Genomic DNA, 27,435 nt, shown 5'->3' with positions numbered 1-27,435 from the left:
TGCTATTTTTTATGCTAATCTATTACCAGTCTGGATTCACATTATTTAAAGGTCATTTATCAGACCTTTTTTACTTTTTACTTTTTAAAGAATTCTAGCTATGTAAGAAAGAAGTCATGTTTTTTTTATTGTTAAATTTTATTGTTTCAATGCTCATTTGAATGTATTGTTTCAATGCTCATTTAAATTACAACTTAAGTGTTGTTTTTTTCCATTCTTTTCTCAGATATAAAGCGATGCGTATGTGTACTTGCTGATGGCATATATGAATAAAAACTAGCAATAGTAACATGTATAGCCATAATACTTAGACTTAGATCTAATTGCCCTAAACAGAGTCACATGAGCATACAAATATGTTTTAGACAAATAGGAATGCATTACATTATGATTCTACATTTGCACAGAAAAAACAGTTAAATCTCAGTGTTTAATATTACTCTCCCTTTTGAATCTATGTAATACGTATACAGTATTAAAAGGTGAAGATCTTGTCATAAAACAACAGTGTCCATGTAGACTACCTGTATTTGTCCAAATACTGACTTCCAGTTTAAAAAGGTAGCAGAAGACATTGCCTAATGGCCTAAATCTTAGGTTGGCTTCATTGTAGTGCAGAATAAAGGTAGAAATAACCCAAGTAATCTTTGTAGTTTTACATATTTAGGTATAGCCCAGATAAATCTACTTACCTGCCTTACAAGAAAATACAGTATGAAAATACAGGACACATTTTCCTGAACTCTGTACTAAGACATTACAATAAAATATGCTTAAAATCTTTTCGGACATTTGTGACAAGAACAAGCATAGACTGAACTACTAAGATTCAGCAACATTTAGGCATCTTGCCAAGCGCTCAGATCTCTAGACTCTGAGAGAACATAAATGAAAGCTGCAAATATCACACAAGCAACAGCATGTGCTTATGATGAACTCGGTATCAGTCTGTAGCAGTGCTTTACGTTTCTTACGAAGAACAAGAATAATTACTGATTGATATCTAGTCTGTTTTTCTCTAGTTATTTGCAAACTCTCCTGCTTCCCACCGCAGAGCCATGGCACTTTTACGACGACCACCAGAATAGGCCTCAGGAAACTATGGGGGCAAATAGTTAACGTAAGTTTAAATTGAAAAAATGAGCTACATTTCCAGTATTATTATATCATATAATCAAAATAATGATTAAAAAATATCCTATATGGCCACCTGACTGTCACACCTATATGTGAGTTTAAAATCCTATTAGAGACTTAGTCTTTGAGAGACCTTGCTATTATTATAATCTTCACTCTTTTTGAGAAGACTTTTCACTTGATTTTGACATGTGGTAATGAGGATTTCCCCATCATTTAGCATTTGTGAGATCAGTTAGCTATCCAATTTACCCCAAAGGTGTTCAATGGTGTTGCAGTAAGATCTACGTTTAGGCCAATTGAAGTTTTCCATTTTAACCTTCACTAACCATGCCTTTATATACATTATTTTGTGTACAGAGGTCTTGCTATGCTGCAAAAGGTTTGGGGCGCTTAGTTAGAGTAAAGGTAATGTTTAATACTGCAGCATTCAAGGACATTCTTATTTTGTTCTTTAAACTTTGTGGCAACAGTTTGATTAAGGTCCACATGTGGTGTGATGGTCAGGCATCCACAAACCTTTGGCCATATACTGTATAAACTATGTGTATAGACTTTAGATTGACTGGAACTCACTCTGTGATCACAGGACAGGGTTGACCGATCCATCTTGTAAGTCTTCATAGGGGATGAGGGAGATGATTTACATTTGTATGGAATATCATCTGAAAATTAGAAGTTAATGACTTTATAATGTGTTTCTCTAAATGTAAAAAAAAAACTTGCATGGTATATATTTGCCAACAAGTGAGGAAGCTTTAAAGATTCTCAAATTAATCATAGTTCATGGAAATTAAAGTTCCCCGTATATGAAAATGCACAAACCTTGCTTGTCATATGTGCTGTCCAGCAGACTGGGAGAAGCCAGGAAATTCTCTTTCGAGTAAATACTTTCTCGTTGTATTTTTAGCTCTTCCTCTCGCTGTTTTACCATCTTAATCTCTTCATCGACCAAAGAGAGGGTGCTCCGGGACCGCAGCTTGAAAAACGGGTTGTTGAGAAAAGCTTTCTCTTCAGGTACTGCAGAGGCAGAGTTAAGGTTTAGCTCAGATGCACTTCGAATAATGAGGTTCGATGTTTCCAGTATTATTACACTGGGGGTTTCCTCTGATCTCCAGTCAGCAGATTTTGATGTCACCAGCTTTCCAGCATGACGTGGGCTTTGATGGTTGGATTCAGGTTCGAGGATAATGACGTTATTGGCTTCCATTTCGTGCTTATTTGTTCTTGTTGGGGAGGATGTAATGATGAATGACGGCATCTGGGTGCTGGGGGATAATTTACAATCATCTTCCTGATGTTCAAGCATTTTTCTCTTCACATCAACCTCTTGACATAATTTCCCAGGGTTCAAGATGACTGGTTTTCCCTTTCCTGGCACACAGTCACTTGAGAACGATTTGGACATTCCCCTTTCACGTCTTTGGTTTTCAACGGGAGAGCGAATCTCTTTTTCGACTGGGGTCTCTGGGTCATCATTAGCTGACCTGAAACTAGAGTCATCGACACCTGAATCTTCTGAGCATGGGCTAAAATGGTTCTGAAGGTAGTCTCTGGCAAGTGACAAATTTTCTAATTCAGCTTCCCTCTTCTGCCTGTCAATGTTGCGCACTGGTGTGTACATATAGCTGTGGTTGCCTTGGCAGGTCGCAGGCCTGATGACTGACTGGTTTGTGAAGGTCTTTGTTTGCTCCTCCATCTGCAGCCACTGATTGCGCGCAACTCTGAAATCCACATGCTCTGTACTGACGTTTTCACTCTTCATCTCTTGAATCACACAGTAATCTTTTGGCATTTTCTTGTTTGAGTCTGCCTTGACACAAGTAGATGAAAAGTCTTTATTGTTTACAGAAGCCTTCCCAAGCTCCTCTTCATCCTCAGATATTTTGGACAAGCCATGGAATAGTGTGGAGGGATTATAAGAGATCTCTTGTGTAGGCTGCACGTAAGTTGGAGAACTTTCAGGTTGCTCCAACACAGCATCTTCTACAGGCACTTCCTGCTCAGGATCTTCCTGTGAATCTAATTGGTTCTCCACAGTTTCCACTGCAGGCTTTTGAATGAAAAGCTCTTGTGCACTTAATTGAAGGCTGTCAAGATAGGAGTCATCATCCTCCCTATTAATGGAGGAAGAAAATATTGTTCTCCATTTTTCATCAGTCTCACTGTCAGATGATGCTGCAGCGATTTCCACCAATAGACACTCATCCAAGTCTTCTGGATTTTGACCAGATTCATTTGAAATGTCTGACATAACTTCTTCCCGGATAAATGATTCCAACAAAGATTCATCTACTTCACAGGCTAAGCCATCTAAGATATCTGAATGAAATTCTGCTTTAAGTGGATCCACTATATCTACATCTTCAGCATCCTCTATTACTGGCACAATGTTTTTTAACAGTTCCTCTTTAACTGAATCCTGTCTTTTTTGCATCGCCTCATTCTCATACATACTCTCAGCACTAGATGGGGTGTCAGACACAGACGAGGTAATAGATTCGTTGCGGTTAAGCTCACCATTTGTGTCATCTAATACTAAAGCTTCTTTAGGGGGGAGCATATCTTCAATTTCATCACCATTTGTCACTGTGGGTGGCAAGTCTGCTAAAATGGCATCAGCTACATTGGCATTCAAGGATTCGAATAGAACATCATCATTGCAAACCTGTTCATCTTCAGCACTTGTGAGCTTGTTTTCAATTAATTCGGTCTCCTGGACTTCCATCTCATAGTCTGGTATATTTCCTGTGTTGGATTGCTCACTTGTCTCCATGGTGACTGTGTTGGAGAGGGTCTTAAGTTCTGTCTGTTTCTGATTCTCAATGGGAGATAAACCGTCATTCACTTCTGTCCCAACTGATTCTGGATTTTTAATTACAGCTCCCTAAAAGAAGAAGAAGAAAAAAAAAACACTTTTTCATAAGTATAAAGAGGTAAACAAATGATAAATTCCAGATCGGAGGCCATTAACTAGTAAGATCGCATTATACTTGTATGTGATGATTAGTCTTTAACAGGCATTAACAGGCATTGAGCACACCATATTTATTTTAGCAGTTTCTGGAATGTACAGCATTTTGACAAGGGTCAAGATTATTTGTGTTATACAGTGATCAGAAATCACATTATCACTGATTACGAATTATATACCAATAAACTGGTGACAGGATTATGTGCATTCAAGGCTCACTTATGCCTGGGGCGGCCCAAAGGCCAGCCAATTAGGTATGATCCCTCAGAAAAGCCAATGCAGCTAAAAAACTTGCTAAAAAAAAAAATCAATACTGGCTACGATAGAAAGACACCAGAAGGCCCAGTGCACCACAGACTGCTGCAACGTGTCCAGACAGGCACAAGACTGCCGACCCAGCCTCCAAATTCCTTAAATGCCACTCCAATCGAGCACCCATGGGATATGCCGGGTCCTGGTGCCAGACACTACCGCACACCCCCGAGAGATCTTGTGGAGTCCTACCCTGAGGGGCCAGAGCTGCCCAGGTAGCACAAGGAGAACCTACAAGGTTCTGTATAACTGAACCTTGTTTTAAGCACCTGTACTTATTTAAGACCAACATTCATTAACATGAAACAAAAACATTTTTTATTAATGCAAGTAATATATTATGGAAAAAATGTTTTAAATGCAAGCATAAATTATGCTTATATGCTAATAGCATCATTATGGGTACCTTACCTGGTTGATGTCATGACCAGATGTCATGCCATGACAGAAGCATGAACTTGACCTTAAACCCTAACACAAATTACAATACCTTTTGAAGCAAATACATTTGGTTCAAATGTTCCGGTCTTTCCCTGTTAAAAGTGTGTAACCACACAATCCATTCACTGCAAACTGTAAATAACATTGCACTTTGATTAAAGCCCTTAAAATAATGGATTTCACGTTATGTAACTCGAAAGGCTACATTTGTTTACTACTGTAGAGAATCCTTTCACACATTGCGTGACATTGAGTAAGGAAAGGCTAAAACCTGATGGAATTAAGTAATTAAGTGCTTTCCTTATGTAAGCATGCAGAATGGGTTCTTCACACACATACAGTATGATGCACCGTGGCATTTTATTTGCCTTATTGGCCATTAAGCTGAAGAGAGGAAGTGAATGAAACAGATCAGAATCTCATAATGAAACATCCTTATTTTTAGTTCTAAAACAGAACTTTACACAAAGCTCAACTAAGCAGAATTAGATAAAACTGATTTAAAGACATTTGCTGTATGTTTTTGTTTTATCCAGTCAGAGGGTTTAAATCACAAATAAAAACTGCACATCAGTTAATTGTACAGTATAGTGCATTTACATCTACTGATTGTGTGTTTGATGAAAGTTAACAATGAGTTTAGCAGTACAGTACCTCTACCAAGTTTTAGTATAGTGTGTATTCTAATTCTAAACCTCTTACACAAGAGCCACTGGCTACAAAGCATAGATTTACTACAGAATACATTTAAACTTCATTGGCTATTGGAGAACGTGTTTCATCGACATTTCGGTGTTGCGTCATCACAATCTGCAGTCTTTGCTCTTATCCATAATCTTTGTTCCCATGTAATACCTCTTCACAACAATATATCTCTCAGAATACTTCTTGAAAGCTTAAGCATTTAAATATAGTTTAAAAAAAGCCTCAATTGGTCTCCACTTCAACTTCTATACATGATTTCAACTAAATGAACCCTACAAGAAGCATAAAGAGCAATGAAATTAAAAGAAAACAACAGACAGGGAAAAGTGTTGAGTACCATGGCAACAGCCCAGAAGGTATAACAGCTCAGCTGGTGAGTAAACGTCCATGCTCACAGCCTCCTAGTCTCAGCACTTGTGTCATAATAATCAGTATGCAATAAATAATTCAGTGACATTAGAAGTGAAGAAAGACCCAGAGAAACAGAGGTATTTCGGAAGCCAAACATTTACCATAGTCTCTAGCCAGAATCGCCGGTAGGCGATCATCTCTATGCTGTTGCTAAGTACACTATTTTTCTTTAAAAATGTGCATGCTCTCTGATTGTGATTGCAGGTTAAATACATGAACCTTTAAATGGCATTAATGTCAGATATGCCATTATATGTTTGCTTTGGTCTGTAATGCCTGTCGCTTCGGGCAATTCTTCCACTCCAAGCTTTCATAATGATCTGTGTGGTCTGTAATTGATTGCACAACATGCATGGATTGGAAGGGGTGCTCATGTGTAGTTCGATGGTCAGTGGTCAGATCAAGGTTATGAAATACAGATAGGCTTTTCTCATCATTTCTCTCATCTTGCAATAGAGATATTCAAAATTCATATAATCATTCAGAACCTAGAGAATTTGCCTGGTTCAATGAGAATCAAGAAGGTGCAATAATTAGCTTTTTAATTTCAAGGACATTTTGCTCTCTGAAGCACAATAACCTGTGAATCATAATCAGAGTTGAAGTTAAAGTGACTCGGCAGTGCGTGGGTTGGCCATTCAGACCTCCAGCCAGCCACTTTTCTGAAAAGCTCACAGCCTTAAGAGACAGCTTGATTAGGCTCCATCTGCCACTGCACAGCAGGGGCACATGTTTCACAAGTTTCACGAGAGAATAGTCATAAAAAAAAGATCTGATACAGCAAGTAAATCTACTCAAACTGAACCATATGTATTTTTTAACCCTATATAACATTTTACAATTATTATTGTATCACATTTGGAGAATGCAAAAACATTGTCAATCTAAGAGTCATTTATGATTTCAAGTTACCATTACAGAGATCTACTGCTGTGAGTATAAACAAGTTCTCATTGCTACAGAATTTCAATTACCTCCTGCATTTTGCCTTTTTAATGACGGAGCAGAAACTCATCATCGGCAATCAGTTCCACTGACTTTCCATCCACTCTGATTTCTTTGATTTCTGTCCTACATACAGTATATGCTAATGGTTTGGAAAAGCATTTGATATTGACCAGCATTTTAAATCTGCACTTTTCTATTTTCATCTCTATATATATATATATATATATATATATATATATATGTATATATATATATATATATATATATATATATATATATATATATATATATATGTAATAAACATAAAAAAATGGACAAAGGACATTTGTACCAATAATCTCCATATAATATAATTTCTCCCTCTCACAATATGAAACTTTGCAACTGCCAAGCTATCAGAAATAATGCTGACAGGTGCAGAAAAATCTGTGCTGGTATCCAAAATAGTATAATTTCAAAAGATAATGATATCTATATTTACAGAAAAAAAAGATATAAAAGTTTGCTTTTCAAAAATGATGATGCAATTGTTTAAAATGATCGAATGAAAATTTGTGTATTTAGAATGCAACATAAACATGATTCTCTTTCCTCCTAAATATAATAATCTTAAAATGTAATTTCTGTAAAAAGCTTAAATGCAAAATTTACCCCAAATCTGCTTCTCATGCCAGATAACACTGCAGCAAAAAATCACATTTAAAGAAACATAAAAAAATGGGTCATACATGCAATCTACATGCAATAACCTATCTATCTGTAAACTTGCACCTATTTGCAATACTGTGAGATTAAAGTCAGTATTTCTTTATTACTTGGTGGTTTAAAACCCCACAATAATCCTGCAGTCTCTCTCTAAAAGGTTCCCAACCAACAGCACTGCAACGCTCAAAAGCTTATCATCCTGCCTATAAAACACACAGGTCACTTGATAAACTAGCTGTAATTGTAAAGTGAAGCGAATGAGTGTGGAGTTGTCTGTGAGTGTGGCTGTCGCTGTCCTACCTTGCTATGTGGCAGCAGCAGAGTGGAGAGTGCTAAGCTGATGCTCTTCCCTCTAGCCACAGAGACGCGACTAGCACTGAATGTGTGAGAAGCAGCCAATAGCTGAGCAGTTTGTCTCTGCTGCTTCGTTACACGTTCACACACACTCGCACAAATACATGCACACTAACGCTCTCACAGGAGGTCTCAGAAACTGTCAGCAAGAACTGCAGATATTTAGCTCCAACTGACATTCACAAGCAGGAATCAGATCTGTGAGTTCAGATTTCTTCCTGTTTGTCAGCAACACACAGGAAATGTCCTGATTAAACAAACCTAACATTTCTTATTCTGAGTAGGTTAAAATCAAAAGTTTGATTTTATTTATAGAGGACTGATGCTGCTACAGTTTTCCATGCAAGCTAAGCCTTGTTTAGTCAAGTGCTTAAGGTATTCCCCTTGTTTTTAAATAAGTGTATGTGGTCTTCAGTACATCTGGAATGGAAAGCCATGGCCACGGGGACACGGTGGACCCTTAAAGAGTTTTGTGTTGAACTTTGGCCGCACTCAAACATTTCTTTATTCAGTTCATAGTATTGCAGGTGCTCAAGATACATAGGCATTATAATAATAAAAGCGCAGCTTGAATAAACCCAAAACAGTGATAATCAGCCAAACCCACACAATTAATGACTTTGCAAAAATCACAAGTTTCCTATGATTACTTAATACACAGCCAGCCAATGTATTTTCACAGACAGTAGTTGTCAAACTGGGATACACAAATAGTCTGCCTAAAACAATATTAGCCAGGCAAAAGTCTGATGACATCAAAATGATGAAATGTTGAAACATGTTTCCTCTTCTCACATCATCACACACAGTACAAAAATATTTTAGGCTATACAAAGGGTTGGCATTCACCTCAGGTGAAGACTTACTTTATTTCTAGTTACTGTAAGGATTTTTCAAGGATTAACCGTGCCTCGAAACTGCAAAACACATTAACAAATACAAAGAAAATACAACACACTAACCAAAAAACACAACAGCTAATTTAGAAACATGGCAACAAAGTTAAAAACATGATAGCAACATAAAAAAAAACAAAGCAGCAAATTCATGTTTGAATCTAAATTGATTTTGGGTTTATATCGACCACCAAGAGCATCTATAATAGTGCTCAGCCTTTATACCAGATTTGAAAATGGTCTATCATTAATCAATTGTTGAAGGAACTACAACTAGGGTTTCTGTAGGGTCTAAAATGTAGCAATTCTAGATGTAACAAATAGCACTCTACAATTGCGCTGATAGTTTGTACTGTATATGTCGTGAATTAAATAGCTTAATTGTTAAATAAATTGCTACAAGTTACAGGATACAGGGTCGTGGGGGGCCTGGAGCCTATCCCAGAAGACTTAGGGCATGAGGCATGGCACACCCTGAATGGGGTGCCAAACATTCGCAGGGCACATACACCCACACTCATTCACACACTACGGGCAATTTGGGAAAACCATTTATCCTAATCTGCATGTCTTTGGACTGTGGAAGGAAACTGGAGTACCCAGAGGAAACCCACCAAGCACTGGGAGAACATGCAGACTCCATGTTCACAGAGGCAGGAATCGAACCTAGACAAGAATCGAACCCGGACCCTGGAGGTGCAAGGCGACAGCCACCTAAGCCTCTGCTCATTACTATACCAATTTATTTCATTCTAACAAAAAGTACATTTACAAGAAACGTGTACTGGAATTATCTTGCTGCAATATTAAAGATGCGTAGTTTAAAAAAATATATAATTATTTTACACTTAAATAACTCACTAGAAAACAAAATTTATATGCTCCTTTGCATTTTAAATATGCCTTAAATTAATGTGTTCATATGATATAATATTTTACATAAAATGACACAAAACTATTTTCTGAAGGAAAAGACATCTATTTCTTAATGATCGTTGTTATTTTTTTAATATTCATTATATTAAATCTCATTTCTACTTTAAAGCACAATAGATTCTAATGCCCATAGTTTCGTTGTTATGTCTTCATTGTATATGGATGTCTGGGATCGTGCTGTGCAGGAACTACACATTTTTATAGCTGAGGCTGTTTCATTGTCAAGAAAAAAGGGGAGCGCAATGAGTACAAGTAGAATTTGGATTAAATTTTTCTACTGTTATGGAAGGAACAGGGCAGAAAACATATATTTATATAGAGTCTTGTACATTTTTGTTATTTTCTTGATTATATAATGGATAGTTTTATAGGTTATGTAACTGAATCTTAAGCAGCTGTTATGAAATGTCTTTTGAACAGCCACTGTGCCTTGAAAATGACCAAGGACAATTTGTTCAATGAAGAATGATGTACAGGAAAGGTCATGGAAATACTGTGAAATACTGTGCTTTATACTTTCACACAGGCCATAGACAGATGTTCAATCCCACTTTGGCCCAGTGGATGTCTGTGGGAGGAGAAAGTAACAAAAGACACATTGCATGACTCAAGAAAAATTGATGTTTGATGAGTGCTTGGACCCAGAAGTACAAATAGATACAACAGACAGATTATTAAAACTATGGTGACAGAAAATTAGCCACGAAATGGAATTAAATCAGTAAATGTCCTTGCCCTTGCATTTTTTAATTATTAGTAAATAATGTCAAAAGCAATGCTTTTTTTAAATTGGATTTTATTAGAGGAAAAACAAACAGGTAAGATTATATTTACTAGATGTTACATTATTAAACAAATAAAAAAGTAGATTAAATATTTGCTTTTTATTTGTTATGCTTCTACATTATTACTAAAATATTAATTGTGTCCACTGAGAGGAGCTAATTCTTCTTTATCTGCCAGGAGTAATTACACATTTCAGCATAACTGTTAGTAGAGCACCCCTGCTGAAATATGTGATGCAAAATTTTATCTTTTTTTTTTTTAAACGTATTCAAGATTGATATTACAGCTGACCAAGTTAAAACAGTCAGTCTTCCTAACAATGTCCAGCACCTTGCTGGCTAAATGATATCACATAATTAATGCCATGCCTTGATGTAGTTGTTGGAATATTATATGTTGAAGCAAAATAGACCTAAACCAAACAAGTACTAATTGTCAAAACATCCATTATTTTTGGTTAAGATATACTTGCAAAAGATGCAAAGAGTTCCTTAGACCACTGAAGGAAATATGGGATATTTCAGCAGGCATGTTGAAATATTATACTCCCGAATGTCTCCTGAATGCACACTACAGAAAGGTTAAATGTGATATATCATGCTATTAGATGCCACATTCGGCATGCTGTTTGATTATACCTGAGGTGTCTGTGTTTGTGTCTAATACTGGTATACTAATCACTGTCCTTCAGGGCTGTGATTTTTGGTAAAATTGTCCCTGACTTCAGAACGATGAAGATTATCCTTCTTGGGTTGGAAGACCTTGCTATAGTAGCCTTGTGGATGATATGAGAGAGGTGATTCCTCATCATCTTTTTCTTCATCATTGCCTATTACCACCAGTTCAGCTTGAATCACATCATTTTCCTCATCAGACTCTGCATTCTGATAACCCATAAAAATCAAAGTGACGGGCTCACTGCAGTCCATTTCTGACGAGGTGTCTATACTAAAGCAAGCATTTTCTCTCGGATCGAAAGTGCAGCACCTCTCAAATCCCAGGTTTAAATCAAATACTGGAACGAGCTTTTTATGTTCCTGTAGCTCCTGCATAAGCTCTGCTTTATCTGTATGCTCACCTTCATGAAATTGAGTAATATTGTTGTTTTGTCTGTTTACAGCATTTTTGTTGAAAGTAGCATTATCTGAAATAGAAGAAATCATGGCTTGGGAACATTCTTGATGTTGAGAGGTGTGTTTGTCAGGCTGTAGTAGGTCAGGCGCCTTGTTCTGTATGTGGAACCCATTGGGACCTGGACTAACCATTCCCCTTTCCATATTTTGAGGAGTGGACAACCTGCTGGAGAAAACTGGCTCATGATACTCCACATCAGTTGGGTTCTTCTTCGCTGCAGCTTTTCTTATAAGCTCCTCCACTTCCAGGGGGCTCAATTCATCCAGTGTATCCTCAGACTCTTTTCCAGCTGACTGTACAGCATAGACTGACTTCTTTCCATCATCATAGACTTTGATCGCTTCCTGCAGGAATTCCTGTGGAGTGACTGTGGCAGAGGATAGAACCTGACTTTTGCCTGTGCGCAGGTCTTTCTCCACGCTGATCTCCATGGCGAACATGGCTGAAGGATAAAGGCTAAGTTAGCTTAAGTTAGGCAGTTAGCTTACTCTAGCAACTGTGTTTTAAACATTATCCCAGGAAAATGCTCATCAATTACCATTTTTAAACTAGTAACGTGTGGGTTGGTCTCCTGTAATGCCTTGTTGTCTGGATATTCCAGTAGGTACATCAACAATCTTAAACTTGGCTTTCAACATTATCTATGCTATTTAAAAAAATAAATCTTGTCTTTCATAAAAAAAACCTCCATTTATGGATCAGCCTCCCAATTAGTGTTTGGAGTAATATCCTATTTGTTCAGTCAGAGACTTTGTTAAATAGCTTTTCTTTAAGATAATGGTGCAGATTGATGACTGTCATGGGCATGACAGTCATCTGTGTGATGCTGTGTGATGCTTTGACCTTATAATTATGTCTGTCACGCAGTCAATCATGTTGTTGAATGATGTCATGCTCACACCATAGGGTGCCCTCATATTTTTAATTATAACTAATTATTGTCTTAAGTAGTCCTTCACAATCCACAGCCAATCCGGTTGTACCTAATAAACTGTTCTTTCTATCTGGAAGTCTTCTACTGCTTCCTGATTTGATGCTGGTGCCTGATTCTGACAGATTTTCCTGCTATTGACGCTCTACCTGCTGTGGATAGTTCATTCCAGTGCTTATTCTTATGCTCTGTTCCTACTGCTTCTGTGGGTTTCAGCACTTGTGAGTCACCTCCTGCATCACAAGTGCCTCCCCACCAAAACATATAATACCTAAGACTCACCTTTTGATTTAGTGGGTTTCACCTGGTTACTGTAGTCTTGCAGCTTCTAATTAATATAAAGAGTATAATGTCGTCATCCCAAGACTCATATTAGCAATATTATAATATGAAATATTTAATATTCTTTATATTTTTCTACCATACGTAATTTCACGACATGTTTCAGACAACCCACACCTTTCCTTTCCTTATTATCATGTTGATAATAAAATAAATTTTATTTAATCAAAACAAATCTATTTTTAAGTTTACAAAATATGACATTAGAAATGTTTTTGCATTTTTATTAGAAATGTAAATTTAATGGAAATTCACTGACAAAGATCTAAACCTGGAATGCTTTAATTAGTTGCTTTTAGCACCGCATGTTTATTTGTCTTCCAGTTGCTGCTAATACGCTCCATAAGTAATTTATCTATACACTTAACTACTTTACCCTGAAAGATAATGAAGACCTTTAATAAGACAGTAATTCAGTGCTAAATGTTCAATTAGGATTTAAGTGGAGAAAATTAAACGATGTGTAAATACAAAGACTCGGGTCACTGGTGGAACGGTTGCTTAATCTATACTGTATTTCCCTTTTAAATAAAATTAAATGTAAAATTTGATTTGCAGTGTTATAATTTTTGTGGTATGAGATAATCTTAATGGTCATAATTTTTATTCAAATATTAAAATTTTTACTTAAGTTGCATACCCCTTTTCTCTGCTTCACTACTAGAATCCTTTACCGCAGTGTTGGTTCTTCTCATAAGGCCTGGGGTATATGAGTTAGGAATATCAGGTATTGCAGAGCAGATAAATTGAATCATCTCTGTAAAAGCAATGAATGAGATATTACTAAAATAAATCATGTGGTTTTGATACTGCAAAACAGCAATATGTTACAACTTCTAACACAAAAAATAACAAAGAAAGATATACAGTATATATATATATATATATATATATATATATATATATATATATATATATATATATATATATATATTCTTTTTTTTTTTTTACCTTTTTTGACTTCGCCATTAACTTCCTGTGTAGAAATACAGTTGGTGGATATGAAAACACAGGATGAAGTAAAAAAAAATCTGACAAAATAACTTATTCTGCCAAACCATTTTTCGTCCATTCGGACTGCCAAAATAATAGTTTTGAAAGTTAACCACACCTTACACTATTGACCCATCAGCTGTTGGCAACATCCTGAAGTATGTCATCAGAGCCTTCATGAGAAAAGGACTAAAGTATGCAATACCTTTATAATATCCTCAGCCTTCTTCTCCACCTCTTTCAGTCGCTTTAAAATGAGTTCTTCATTTGTTGAGATATTCATCTCTTCTGTTTCAAGATCCTCAATCTCCCTCTCTATTCTGCAGAACAGGGGAAAAAAAAGAATAAAAACATTTTATCATGTAGAAACATCTAAATAATATTAACTTTGAGCAAGCTAAACATACTTTATAATTTATTTAAATGAAATAAAAAATAATGACATAAATAAAAAAAAATCACGATTATTATTAATAATAATATTATTATTATTATTATTATTATTATTTTGCCCATTGATAATGTTATTATTTGTCTGCTGTCTATTTACCGCTATCGTAGCATTGCCAATCTGAGAGGTGAGGCTTATTTAATACATATTTCCATTGAGACTTCCATCCAATGCACTGTTCCAAAGGATGTTTGAAAAGATTTATACAGTTGTGGTCATTAAAAATTTACATCATGTTGTTGATTTTTTTTTTTATTGTATAAAATAAAGTATATCTTTAATATATTTATTCTTTAATATATTTTTAAAAATGTGGACAAGGTGGACATTTTGTCCATTTTTTAACTATCTAGCTAATGATTTGCAGTTATACTGAAGAACTGAAGGTCTTCCTTTTTCACTATTCTACTTTCTCTAGCAGCAAAACAACCCTAAAGCATGATGCCACCACCACCATGCTACAGTGTTCTTGGGATTAAATGTTTCACTTTTAATTCTCCAAACATAGCTCTAGTTAGCTCTAGACACCTCCATTAGATGACCTTGAAGGTGTTAATTTTGGAGCAGGTTCTTCTTTCTTGGATAGCAGCCATGGTGATGTAAATCTCATTTGACTGAAAACATTAACATTGGAATTTCAGAAGCTTCCAGTTCATGGCAGGTCTGTGGCATAGTGGTCCCTCCGAATGAATTTTCTTACATGTGAAGGTGACGGTTTGCATCTTCTTCCAGACCTTTGCAAAGACTTAATTCCTAGTAACTTGTACTTAAATACAAGTGTGAACTGATCTTGGAATCTGCAATTGCTTCTAAATGGCTTCAAGAGACATTCCTGATTTGTGTAAGTCTACTTTCCTATTCCACTGTGCATTGGTCAACCGAATGACTGCTGTCTGACAAATCTTTTTTTGTTGGCACAGAGAAGCTCACAGCTCTAGTTAATAATCATCATTAACAGGAAGGTGGTGAAATTGCTTTAAATTTCTCACAGCAAGTGTATATTATACATGTACATTGATCAGCCGTAACATTTAATAAAAAAAGTTCTTCTCGTGACACAAAAATAGTTCTGCCCCTCAAACCATGATAGAACAAGACTTTTGTTGGTGTGCTGTGGTGTCTGACACCAGGACATTAGCAGTAGATCGTATAAGTGCGATAAGTTGTATGGTGGGGCCTCCATGGATCAGACTCATTTGTCCTATAGACATTTGAACCGATTAAATTTAGAGATCCGGAGATTACATTTACAATGAGGTATTTGGCAGACGCTCTTATCCAGAGCGACTTACATTTTTATCTCATTACACATCTGAGCAGTTGAGGGTTAACTGCCTTGCTTAAGGGCCCAACTTGGTGGTTGTGGGGTTCGAACCTGAGATCTTCCGAACCGTATTCCAATGCTGATCCTAAGATTAGGATCAACATCTTGAACTCTTTGTTGCTAAGCTTCATATACACCAAGCTGCGCCAAAAGAGTGTTTTGATGCCTTACTATCATAGAATTTTTTATTATCATAGTTTTTATTATCATACTTTTTTCAATTTGTATGATATTTTTCAAAAGCATCAATTTGTGCTACATGGTAGGACCAGACAAAGATGTGCACGGGTCTCAATTATTGTAAAAATGTGTTACTGCACATTACAGTTCTCTGCAATAACATTTTATACTGTAAGTATTAAACCACAGTTTATATGATGTAGTGCTGTATTTCACTATATAATTTATTGTTTGCCCCACAATAAATTAAAAAAATTGTTGTGTGGCAGCGGTCGGGGTTGGGGGTAGAGGTGTCTTCATCGTGCAGGTAAAACTAGTTGTTTGTTGCAGCATAGGACATGTTTTAAGAGTTGCACAAGTGTTGTGAGAAGCGCAAGACTGCTCTGAGACAAGTGCCAGAGAATTGGGAAAAAATGTAAAACTAATCCTCCAGGTTGTTGGTCACAGACAGTTGTAACAATAGAGTGAAGACAGAGAATGTCTTTCTCCTTGCTGTGATTGGGGGCATGACATTGAACTTGAAGTGTCAGAATCATTTATAAAAACAAAAGATGTGTTGTCTCCTCTGTTTGACAGGACAGATTTCCCGCAGATTGCCTTTTGTTTTTAGTGATTAAAGCCCAGACAGTTCACTAAGGTACAGGAGATTCTCAAGCCAAAAGTAGTCTCAATTTATATTCTTTTTGCTTGAAATAAAACAAGAAACAAAGCTGTGTGGCACAAAGTGTTGTGGTGGTATGATCTATGTTCAGGTTTTGGACTGCATCATTTTAAATATAATGATATAAATGATAGGTAGAGCTGAATTTATTAATTAGTTATTTTGTTTACTCTCACAAATTCTCAGTTTTTTTAAATGACCCATTCTAAGATATCAGACATTAAATACTGCTTTCTTGATGACTTATTTAGTACTTATTTTTCAGTCATTTCTTAGTTGTTGAGCCAATGTAGGTAGACAGAATATATAATAATCTTTCTGCCTGACATGACACATTCTCTTGATCCTTAGACCTATCTAGTGCTGTGGCTCCTCTGACCCTTTGCCCCTATCCGATTCATGCTGATGCTATTTGACTTGTTGGTCAGTGGTAGCTTAATGATTATAAGGGTCTGGTTTACTGGTCAGGAGGTCGAGGGGCTCGGGCACCAGCACTGTCAAACCTTATTTGTTCAAGAAGGGCTGTATTAAGGCTCTGATCCCTACATCCCAACAAGCTGGAATATGTAAAGAAAAGAATATGAGACATGAAAAAGTCTAAGTATAAGAAAAAAAAGGAATATGTAAAAAGTAAATGTTTACAACTATATATGTAGCTTCTGCACTTCTGCTGCTGTGGATGGTCCTATGTAGACACTCTAAGATCTTCCAAAATAGGTTTATGTCTTTTTTTTTTTTTAAGCATTAAATTGACTCGTCTTGAAGCCTAAGGCTACACAGGATGAAGTCCAGACATGCACTTAAAATAACAGAAATAGACACAGAAAAACTGAAGTCATTCTATTGTTTGGAGTACCTGTTGATTTGTTGTTGCAAGAACATGGATTGCCGCTGCACCTCTTGAGCCTGTGCTTTCATGGCCTCTTCTTCCTGCTCATTCTGACTACTCAGGCCATCCATGAGCCACTGCTCCCGCAAGGCTTTTTTCTATTCGGACAACAGTGAGATTTCTCTGTTATAGACCTCAACTCCATCAAAGCTGTGAACTACAAAACTGTACAATAAGCCGTAAAGCAAAACTGTAAGACATTATATACCTTTAGATACTGAAGCTTTAATTTCTCTTCCTCAATCTCTCTCCTTTTTTTTGCAATATCTTCTTGTATTCTTCTTTTCTCCTGTTTCAACAAATGATCAACAAAAACATATTAGTCTCCAAAACTTTGGAAACAGTTAGCCTATTTGTTATCTTATCTGTTAAGCTGATGTGAGCTCTGTATATTTTGTCACTGGACTCACTTATGCAGTTATAAGCTGAGTTATATATAACTGCTTATACATAAGGTCACTACATATAACTGCTTCTTTATGATATTGAGAGGTATAACCTTTGGGGAAAGGTTTTAATGCCAATGTGCCTTTAATTCTTTTATAGGACACAAAATCTGATAATTGTACAACAAATAAACATATTTAAAAAAACATGAACATTGGCCTAAACAAAATTTCCAGAGAATGAAAATATTTGTTTTAAAAACAGTATTTTTTTCTCTATCAAAAAAAGGAAGAAATGATAACATTTTTGTACCAATATGAGAAGAATCAGATTTATACAGTATCCAGATCTTTATTAATTGTACATATTTTATGCATTTATTAGGATTCACTGCTAAATTTACATGAACATTATGCTAAACTATGCCAGGGATTTGTAATGACAAAATGTTTTTTTAAATGGTTTTAGTGTTGTAATGACACAAAGTGCTTTTAAGAAAATACTATTTTCAGATGTACAGTACAGATAAGTAGGGATAAAAAAAACATTATATTCTTTCCACAGTTTACAAAAGTATATTAAATAGGCCAAAGTATTTACACTTTTATGGATACTTGTCAATTTAAACCAAGTATACCTTATAATTATTTTGTTTTATATATCTTATAAAGTGCACAAACGTAAACTGAAAGCATACTCTTATTTTTATTTTATTTTAAAGAAGTATACTAGCACACTTGAATGAACCTTGGAGAACAAATATAGAATCCTCATATGTAGAAGCCATGAAGACTGGGTAAAAACCAACAAGCAAGCATAAAATATTGTTCTACTATGTATTTTTACATGTAGTGTGTTTCTAGTAGTATACTCACTGTGATGGCCTGTAGTCTCTCCCGCAATAGGTCAGCCTCCTCCATACTGCCTCTAAAACAGAGAGCTGAGAAAGAATCTCATCAGAGCGATGCACACAACCAGAATGGGGTTCAGGCAGAATTCAAGAGAAAAGAATCCAAATTTAGACTATGGGTGGGTGGATGGTTGGTAAAGAGGAGCACAATTCCTTCTTGGGTAAACCTGGAAAATTTGTGGGGTTTGGAAGCAAAATTTAATAAGTAAAAAAGTGCAAGATGTAAAAAAAAAACGTTATTCTCTCTGAGGAATGACTGGATTGGTAGTGTTGGGTCAGGTCGACAATTTATTGCAGTGTCAGTTAAAGAAAGAAACAGGTTTGTGGTGCTTTTCCTGACATATCACATGTCAGATTGTTCCAGCTGTGGGTGTGGAAAACGAAGACCTTACATTGGGAAGTGACATGCTCATTCCTAATAAATAAGGGATAATGGGGCAACAAATTCCATGCCAGTAATAAGAGAAGGGAAATAATGTAAATGCCAGTGTATCAGTAAAGATAGTAGCTGTGGGTTATTTTTGTCATGGTATCATGGAAGATAGATGTCAAGTTGTTTTAGGTTCTGTCACTAAAATGGTTGTTCCAAGAACATAACCCAATACTATAAGCCTGGTCCTTTTATAAGATCTATAAATATTCCTCATATTCAAAGTGAGTTTGTGATGGATTGGACATGAATGACAGAGGCTATGTTGTTTATGTTTTTGTTTGGCCTCCATTATGTTACTCAGTCAGAAAAAGGCATTCAGATAACAATGTGCAGTTATGAAACATGCCTAGATAGGAGTGCTCCTCAGTGATTTATGTGAATACCAGTCAGGAATAGCACTGGTGCGTACTGTAAATAGGCCATTGATTTACACCAACTACTACAGGCTCGTATGAGGTTTCAATGTCAAAACACTACTTCTCAAGGGTAATTAACATAACAGAGTTATTTTTGCATCAATTTTTTTCCCAACACGTTCACATTTTGGAGGAATCTGATAAGCACTGATGCGGTGCCCACACTAAAATGACAACATTCTGTAGTGTGTTGACGTATTCATACAGACTACCTGTCTGCTAATGTCACTGGAGATTCAGCACCGAAAAACCAGCATTAGGCATCCATTCTCAAGTCTCCAACAGGAGGGCTGATTTACAGCATGTTAATGCGTGTATGTCTGGGAATCTCTGTCAGCACTGTAGTGAAAAGAAACTACCTCTTGGCAGAGGTCAGTGTCCATTTGACACCAACATAACAACTGGTTTAAAGCACCTGCCAGACTTCCTCAGTAACAGCAGTGCATTATAGAAGTCCAGCTGAGCTGGGTCTACATTTGTTGTGATGTGAAGTGATACACAAGCTGTGTGAAGTGATACACAAGTTTGCACTTATGTTAGTATTCAGTGTTTGTGGTGTGAGCGTGTTTGTAGTTGATGGATGGGTGGAATGATTAGTATGCAATGATTCAGTGTAGGGATGACACTTCTCTGTGGTTCAAAATACTGCCTACCTCTGACTGATGTATTTTAAGAATGTTCTCTTGTCTGTTTATAACATTGCATATTAACTCATATAGTCTGAGAATGCATATATTACTTATATATATTTCTGATCTACATAGTTCAACAATATACTGTATGATACTAATATTATATACTGTAATATACTCTGTTTTTATATATATATATATTACTTATATATATTTCTATATATCTACATAGTTCAACAATATACTGATAGAACTGTAATGTGCAGTAACACATTTTTACAATAATTGAGGCCCGTGCACATCTTTGTCTGGTCCTACCATGTAGCACAAATTGATGCAAAAAATCCAGACCTAGATTGAAAAAAAAAAAAATTTCAAGAGATTTTTTTTTCAAGTTAAAGCAAGTTAAAGTTATTGCGTCAGTTAAAGTGCTCCAAAGATTGTTACTTGTTATCATATTTTGTGAAAATTGTTTCGTTTCTCATTGTCACATCATGCAGTAAAAAAAAAAGTATTTTTTTACTGCATGATATGACAATAAGAAACAATTTTTTTTACAATGTTACTGCAATATATATATATATATATATATATATATATATATATATATATATATATATATATATATAATACATACATTATATAGATTATTATACATTTAAGATTACCTAAATGACATACATTCCTCATTATATGTATTATAAAGTATGTGTGTCATTTAGGTTATGTTAAAGCCACCACCACAAAGTCACTTAGTCAGTCACTCTTAAACCTTTCGGAGGCATGGACTGAAAGAAATAACTGGAAAATTTACTGCAAAAGAAAATTTACATACCTAGTGAGTGGAGGATTTATAATACCAATATAATACTACTCAAGCTACTATAATACCAATATAATACTATTTAAACATTTTATTTATATTTGTGGCCATCAAGCTTTTCATTCTTTAAAAGGTTCTCCAGGAAATCACATTAAGTCAAAGTTATCATTTTCTATCTAATATACACCGTGAAGAATTCACCCCTAAATTAAATGTAATTAAATTATGTAGATTAAAGTAAAGAAAGGGGAACAACTGTTTTGCTGTGACAGGCTAAACAGTGCTTAAATATACATTAAAAATTGGTTATGAAACAACCTTAGGAGCACCATCATTTCCCCTCTTGTCTGTTTCACCCATTCAGCACTCCAGTATACTGAATTACCAGTATACTAATCACTGGCCTGATCATCTGCCATTACCTGCATCTGCCACAATCTGATGCCACAACCACAATGCTAGATGGTTTCTTCTGCCTAGAAGATTCGTCATAAACATTCACAGGACAGGTACAGGTACAGGGACTGGACTGAAAAACAAGTGGCCAAATTGGCCAAAAATGAGAGCCAAGGAAGCCAGGAGAATTGTTCCATAAGACCATGTTAAAAATATAAGAAGGTCTGGCTCTTTGGAAGCTCAAGACTTTTGCACAGTCCTATATACACTGATCAGCCATTAAATTAACGCAAAACATAAGCACAAAATTGTGTAGATTCCCCTAATGTTGCCAGGGCAATTCTGGCCCCTTAGGGCCTTAACCTACAAGACATCCGGGTATGTGGACATGAGTGGGGGGGTCACTGTCGATCGCAAATTGAGGCCTCTATGGATCAGATCTGTTTGTCTAGTGCATTTCATGGAGACCAGAGCCACATCCTTGAACTCTTTGCCTGCTTAGCTTCATACACAACAGGCTGTGATGCCTTGTGTGTCCTGATATCTGATGAGCCTTGGATGCCAATGATCCTGTCACCAGTATGGAGCTGGTATATAATTAATAATGAATGGTATTAAAGTCACCTGGCCATGGTGTTTGGGGTGTATATATATATATATATATATATATGTATATATATATATATATATATATGCTTGAAGTACAGTGCATCTCCTCCTCATGGACTGCCTATTGCGGACAGTCTGAGCACTGATGGAGGGATTGTGTGTTCCTGGTGTGACTCGGCCAGTTGTTGTGGCCATCCTGTACCTGTCACGCAGGTGTGATATTCGGATGTACCGATCCTGTGCAGGTGTTGTTACACGTGGTCTTCCACTGCTTCCTCATGCCTCCCTGCAGCATGCCTAATGCACGTTCACGCAGATGAGCAGGGACCCTGGGCATCTTTCTTTGGGGTTTTTTTCACAGTGGGTAGACAAGTCTCTTTAGTGTCCTGCGTTTTTAGAACTGTGACCTTAAATGCCTACTTTCTGTAAGCTGTTAAGGGGCGTTTCTTTTTTTGCTGAGTAAGTGATCAAATACTTATTTGACACAGTAATTCACAAATAAATTGTTAAAAAAAATCATACAATGTGATTTCTGGATTTTTCTTTTTAGATTCTGTCTCTCACAGTGGAAATGCACCTATGCTGAAAATTGTAGACACCTTTATGATTTCTAAGTAAGAGAACTTGCAAAATCACAGGGTGATCAAATACTTATTGACCTCACTGTATGTGCATATATATATATATATATATATATATATATATATATATATATATATAAAATAAATATACAGTATAAATTATTAGTTTTGTTTATTCAAAATTTTTGGTAATTTATTATATATAAATTATTCATCATAGGACTAATTATAAAGTAAAATCTCATATCAATTGTAAATTTAGCCCAACAGTTATAGCAAAATAATGTTTTAAAATGTAATAAATCTGGTAAAGCATGTGCACTAAACAGTCTCTAAAGTGGGAAGAGCAGTGCAGAATGAATATGTTGAATGACAGTAAAATCAACGCAGATTTGTTGCTGTTTTAATTAAACTTGCTGTCTATAGAGTGTGTTTTAGCACACCTTATGCTTAGTGGGTTTCCTCCCACAGTCCAAAGACATGCAGATTAGGTTAATTTTTTCCTAAATTGCCCGTTGTGTGTAAATGAGTGTGTGTATGTGTGTGCCCTGCAATAGATTGGCACCATGTCCAGGTCCAGAGTGTACCCTGCCTTGTGCCCTAAGTCTCCTGGGATAGGCTCCATGACGATGAGAGAGTAAGAGGGAGTAGATTAAATATTGTAAATTGTATATAGTATGAATAGTTAAAATTAGATTAAATTAACTGTATACATTTGTATTAAATTGTAGAACAACTCATAAAAGGTACGCTACACATAACAGTTTTGCTGTTTGTATAACTAATACTGGCTCAATATGGTGAGGGTTACGTAGGGTTAGAGTTCCTCTATACACACTGGCGTAAATAGCCCCACTGCAAATAACATCGTTGTCTATGGACACCTAGGTGCTAATAAAATAGCATTTGTCTACATTAAAACATCAAAAAGGAATGTGGTTATGTATGCAGCTACAATATTTAATTAAATAAATTCCTCTATGATGCAATCCGTGATGTGATGTAACTTAACAAGTTTACCTAGACCCCTCGAGAATTGATTATAAGAATTAGAGCATAAGCCCTACAGTAACTAACAGATTCTCTGCTTTTAGATTTTTTTTGTAAGATCTCTATAAGATTCTGCCTCCCCCCCCACCTCTTTTTTCCACCAACCCCACTGTAGGCTCATCTGACCTGAAAAAACTTGGCTCCAGTTGTGCCTAGTGAACCTCAGACACTTTTGTTTGAGGTTGCATAAAAAGGACAGACTTTTTCTGGCATAGCTTCTAAACAGTTTGTTGACATAGAGGTAGTGTCTAATTGTATATTTGGAGCAGCGGGAAGCTTAATGCTACCATCTTCCTCACTGTGCATGTGGGAAAATAAACACTAATCCTCTACAATGCTTTTTATATTAGATCCCATTGCCATTTTATATCTGTTTGCTGATTGATGTAGATTAACCCATTTGTTTAATTTTACTGGTGTATCTCTAATCTTCCCCATGTGAATAACTAAAGGGTACTTAGTCTCTGTGTAACCTCATATTCCAGCCACAGTAGGAGATGTCATGGATGGCTGCTTAATACTCAGATTATATGCAAACAAAAATGTATTAAACATTTAAAGCACAATGTCTAATAAATATGTTTTATTTTCATTTATGAACAAATATTTCTACGGTGCTAAATATTGCAGTGCATGTTGAAAATATGTGCGTTTGTCCCTCTTCAATTAGATGTATAGGTATTTGTATTTCCATTTTGGTGTTAGACCCCTTGCAAAGGGTTTAATATTTCTGAATATGACTACAGTAGCATGGAAATTGTCTATGTTGGAATATTATGTCTATCACAGTATTATGAATATATATTGCTACTGCATATACCGTACTTTAATCAAATAAAGATGATAAACCTAAAATAGCTTTTAAGTGACACATTATCATGCTGCAGTGACTTTTAACTCCTTTTTACGACCTGACTGATTAAAATCAATGTGACTTTCTGCTAATCAATTTTTTATTAATGAACACATTAATCCAAAGTTGTAATTAATGGACTCACTCATTTCTTTCTGTTAAGGATTTAAGCTGTAAAATTGACCAAAATCACATTCACAAGCAAATTAGTACTAACAAAAATACCAGATAAATACCATAGAATATCTTTCACAATATCGGGGTGTCCAGAACATTTTTTTTATGTCAGATTTGATCATTATGAACTGAGTATACATGGTGCACCATAGTGACATTTTCAAAATGAGCTATTTAATTTTCCAGGTTTCATCTTTATATATTTTTTTAGCTGACTGACATATTAACCTGTATTAAATATGCTTTTTTCCGCTGCACTATTGTAAATCTCTTTTACAAACACACTCATCGCTATCCTGACATTAATTTCAGCAGCTCATCCAGTATGTTTGGGCTTAGTTTATTGTCCTAAATATTTACATGCATTATTAATCATACTTTGTTTTCTTCATACTTACATTTCATTTTATTTTTTGTTAGTTGTATTTCAGTCATTTGTGATTAGGTTTTCTATTTAGTATTTGGATTACACTGACATTGGTTCAGCTGTGGGCTGATATAATAGTGCACATCTGCAAAGCATCTTTACTTGATTTTATGATAAAAATATACTGTAATGTGTTGACAGTAAGAAAAGACCTTGACAGCTGAAAACTTTAAAAATCAGCCCGCGTTGCTGAATTTTCAGTATGTTATTTCCCATGTTGTACTGCTTCATCCGGATCAGCACAGATGCTTTAATTTCAGAGCAACAAAATGGCAACTGAGCACAAATAGGAAACAAAAAGCCTATGTCTGATAGGGTTATGGCGGTAGACATTACATACAAAAATAGAGCCTTGAATGTATTCTCCCTCCCAAGGTCCAATGACTAATAAAAACACGCCTTTTATATACAAGCTGCAGTAACAGACATGCAGTAATTATCTCTAGATTTCATTTCAGGACCTTGTTTTTTAGTCTTAGATTAAAGATGTGTTGCTTAAACTGATCCTCTATCTGTGTAAATCTCATACTAATTAAAGAATGTTTGGACAGATTTGTGTGTGTGTGTGTGTGTGTGTGTGTGTGTGTGTGTATATATATATATATATATATATATATATATATATATATATATATACAGTATTAATCTTTATAAATAATATTTTCTTTTCACATATTTTTTTTTTTTTGCTATGGAAGGTAAAGGTTAGTTGTTCTCTCGAGGAAAACAGAAGTGACAGCACATACAGTACTGTAGATCTGGTGATCTATTAGATAAGACAACAATAAATATCTCCCTTATTGGCTTTCTTCATTAGTCCATAACAGTAAACTTTCAGCAACAGTAACATAGTGGTATAGGATACGACAAGCACTCTGAGAACAGACTACAAAAGGTTATGTCAGGAAGGCCTAAGCTGTCAGAAGATCGGAAATAGTTTTTTTTTTGTTTGTTTTTTTCCAGCTGTGCCGAGCCATGGAACACAGCTATTATCCTGTGTGCTCCTCAGGCCTGTCAGCAAGTGAAACGGATAATTTAGCTTAAATGTAAGTGAACAACAACAACAAAAAACACTACAAGTCATGCTGACTTGGGACAACAATTACATCATGCTGTATTTGTAAACAGGTAAGGGTCAGTAGCTGGTCTGAACACTTTAACATCCTCTCTTTTTATGTAGTTCTAATCGTACACTGAACACAGGACTAAATATTCACAGAACATAATCAAATCAGGATAAATCTTAATCCTTCTGTAATCACAGCAAACAGGATTGTATCTCCAGTTTGGTTAATGTGGCAGATGCATGAACGTGTACAAGACAAAGCAGTCAATCTGTTCCAATCGCTTGTAAATGGAGTTAGCTCCATTTGTTTTTTATTAAGCTTTCCTAGCTAACATCGTGTTAGAGTGCAGAAAGACAGAGTAATCTTCAGTCCTTAATCTTTTTGCTAATGGTTTAACAGTCTAATCCTACAGGACAATTGATTTTCAATAAGTGACATGAAAAACAGATGTGTCTATTATTTCATAAACCATGAGGCTAATACGGACATTGATAGATTATTGGAGTTGTGTTTTAGATGATCATGATTGCATTCAAGCATTTAAACAATAGAAAAAGAGGGATGAGTAGGGGAATTCCCCCCCAGCACACTGCTGCTGTCACTGTGACTCTGTAAGCCTCCTGAGACTATCAGCGATGACAGTAATGAGTTACCAAAAGTCAGACGATTTTAAATCTTATTATAAAGGCATTAAAGACCTCCCACTGGGACAGTTGGCAAGCATGGAAACACGCCAAGCTTAAAGGAATTATAAGATTACTGAATCAAAGACAACATGCTCAAAGCAAAACCAATGCCATCTACGCCAGTAATTATACTTTTTCCCCCCTTTTTTCAAATCAACATAGTGAAGTCAGATATTAGCCTTAATCAGACAGTACCAGGCAGACAGTTAAAGAAGATTAAACATATACACTGAATGCGATCAGTAGGAGGAAAGAAAAGCATAGACTTACCAATAGTTTGTGGCTGCTGTGAGATCTTTGGTGAGCACAAACTGGAGGGAAGTCACTTTGCTCTGCTCAGACTACAGACCATCATTGCTGAGTGGGTGCGCATGCGTGTGTACTAATAAGTGTGTAGAAGTGCAGGTAATGTAGGCTGAGAGTTAAGCTGGGGTTATCACTCTCTGGCAGAGTGCCCCCACGTTCCCTCACTTGCATA

The 27,435-nt window shown here is 35.9% G+C and overlaps 1 protein-coding gene across 1 annotated transcript; it reads right to left on the bottom strand.

The window, feature by feature from the left end:
* Nucleotides 1-60: 60 nt before the first annotated feature.
* On the bottom strand, nucleotides 61-27,435 carry palmdb (palmdelphin b). Its single transcript, XM_053494550.1, has 8 exons — nucleotides 27,228-27,435; nucleotides 18,773-18,837; nucleotides 17,719-17,799; nucleotides 17,478-17,608; nucleotides 14,211-14,325; nucleotides 1,963-4,024; nucleotides 1,714-1,802; nucleotides 61-1,099 (listed from the first exon to the last, which is right to left on the bottom strand). Exons 2-8 carry the CDS (start codon nucleotides 18,815-18,817, stop codon nucleotides 1,019-1,021), a joined length of 2,604 nt encoding a protein of 867 aa, XP_053350525.1. The 5' UTR covers nucleotides 18,818-18,837; nucleotides 27,228-27,435; the 3' UTR covers nucleotides 61-1,018.

The sequence above is a fragment of the Clarias gariepinus genome, chromosome 4 (assembly GCF_024256425.1).
Source record: "Clarias gariepinus isolate MV-2021 ecotype Netherlands chromosome 4, CGAR_prim_01v2, whole genome shotgun sequence".
In the NCBI taxonomy this organism is placed as follows: domain Eukaryota; kingdom Metazoa; phylum Chordata; class Actinopteri; order Siluriformes; family Clariidae; genus Clarias; species Clarias gariepinus.
Note: the sequence above shows the minus strand (reverse complement) of the source record. Positions and strands in the feature narration are given on the sequence as shown.

Coding starts and splice junctions, on each gene's coding strand:
- palmdb (XM_053494550.1), bottom strand. CDS start 18,817: ATGGAGGAGGCTGACCTATTGCGGGAGAGACTACAGGCCATCACA. Junction 17,800..18,772: donor AGAGACTACAGGCCATCACA/GTGAGTATACTA, acceptor TTGTTGAAACAG/GAGAAAAGAAGAATACAAGA. Junction 1,100..1,713: donor CCCTGTCCTGTGATCACAGA/GTGAGTTCCAGT, acceptor TTGCCCCCATAG/TTTCCTGAGGCCTATTCTGG.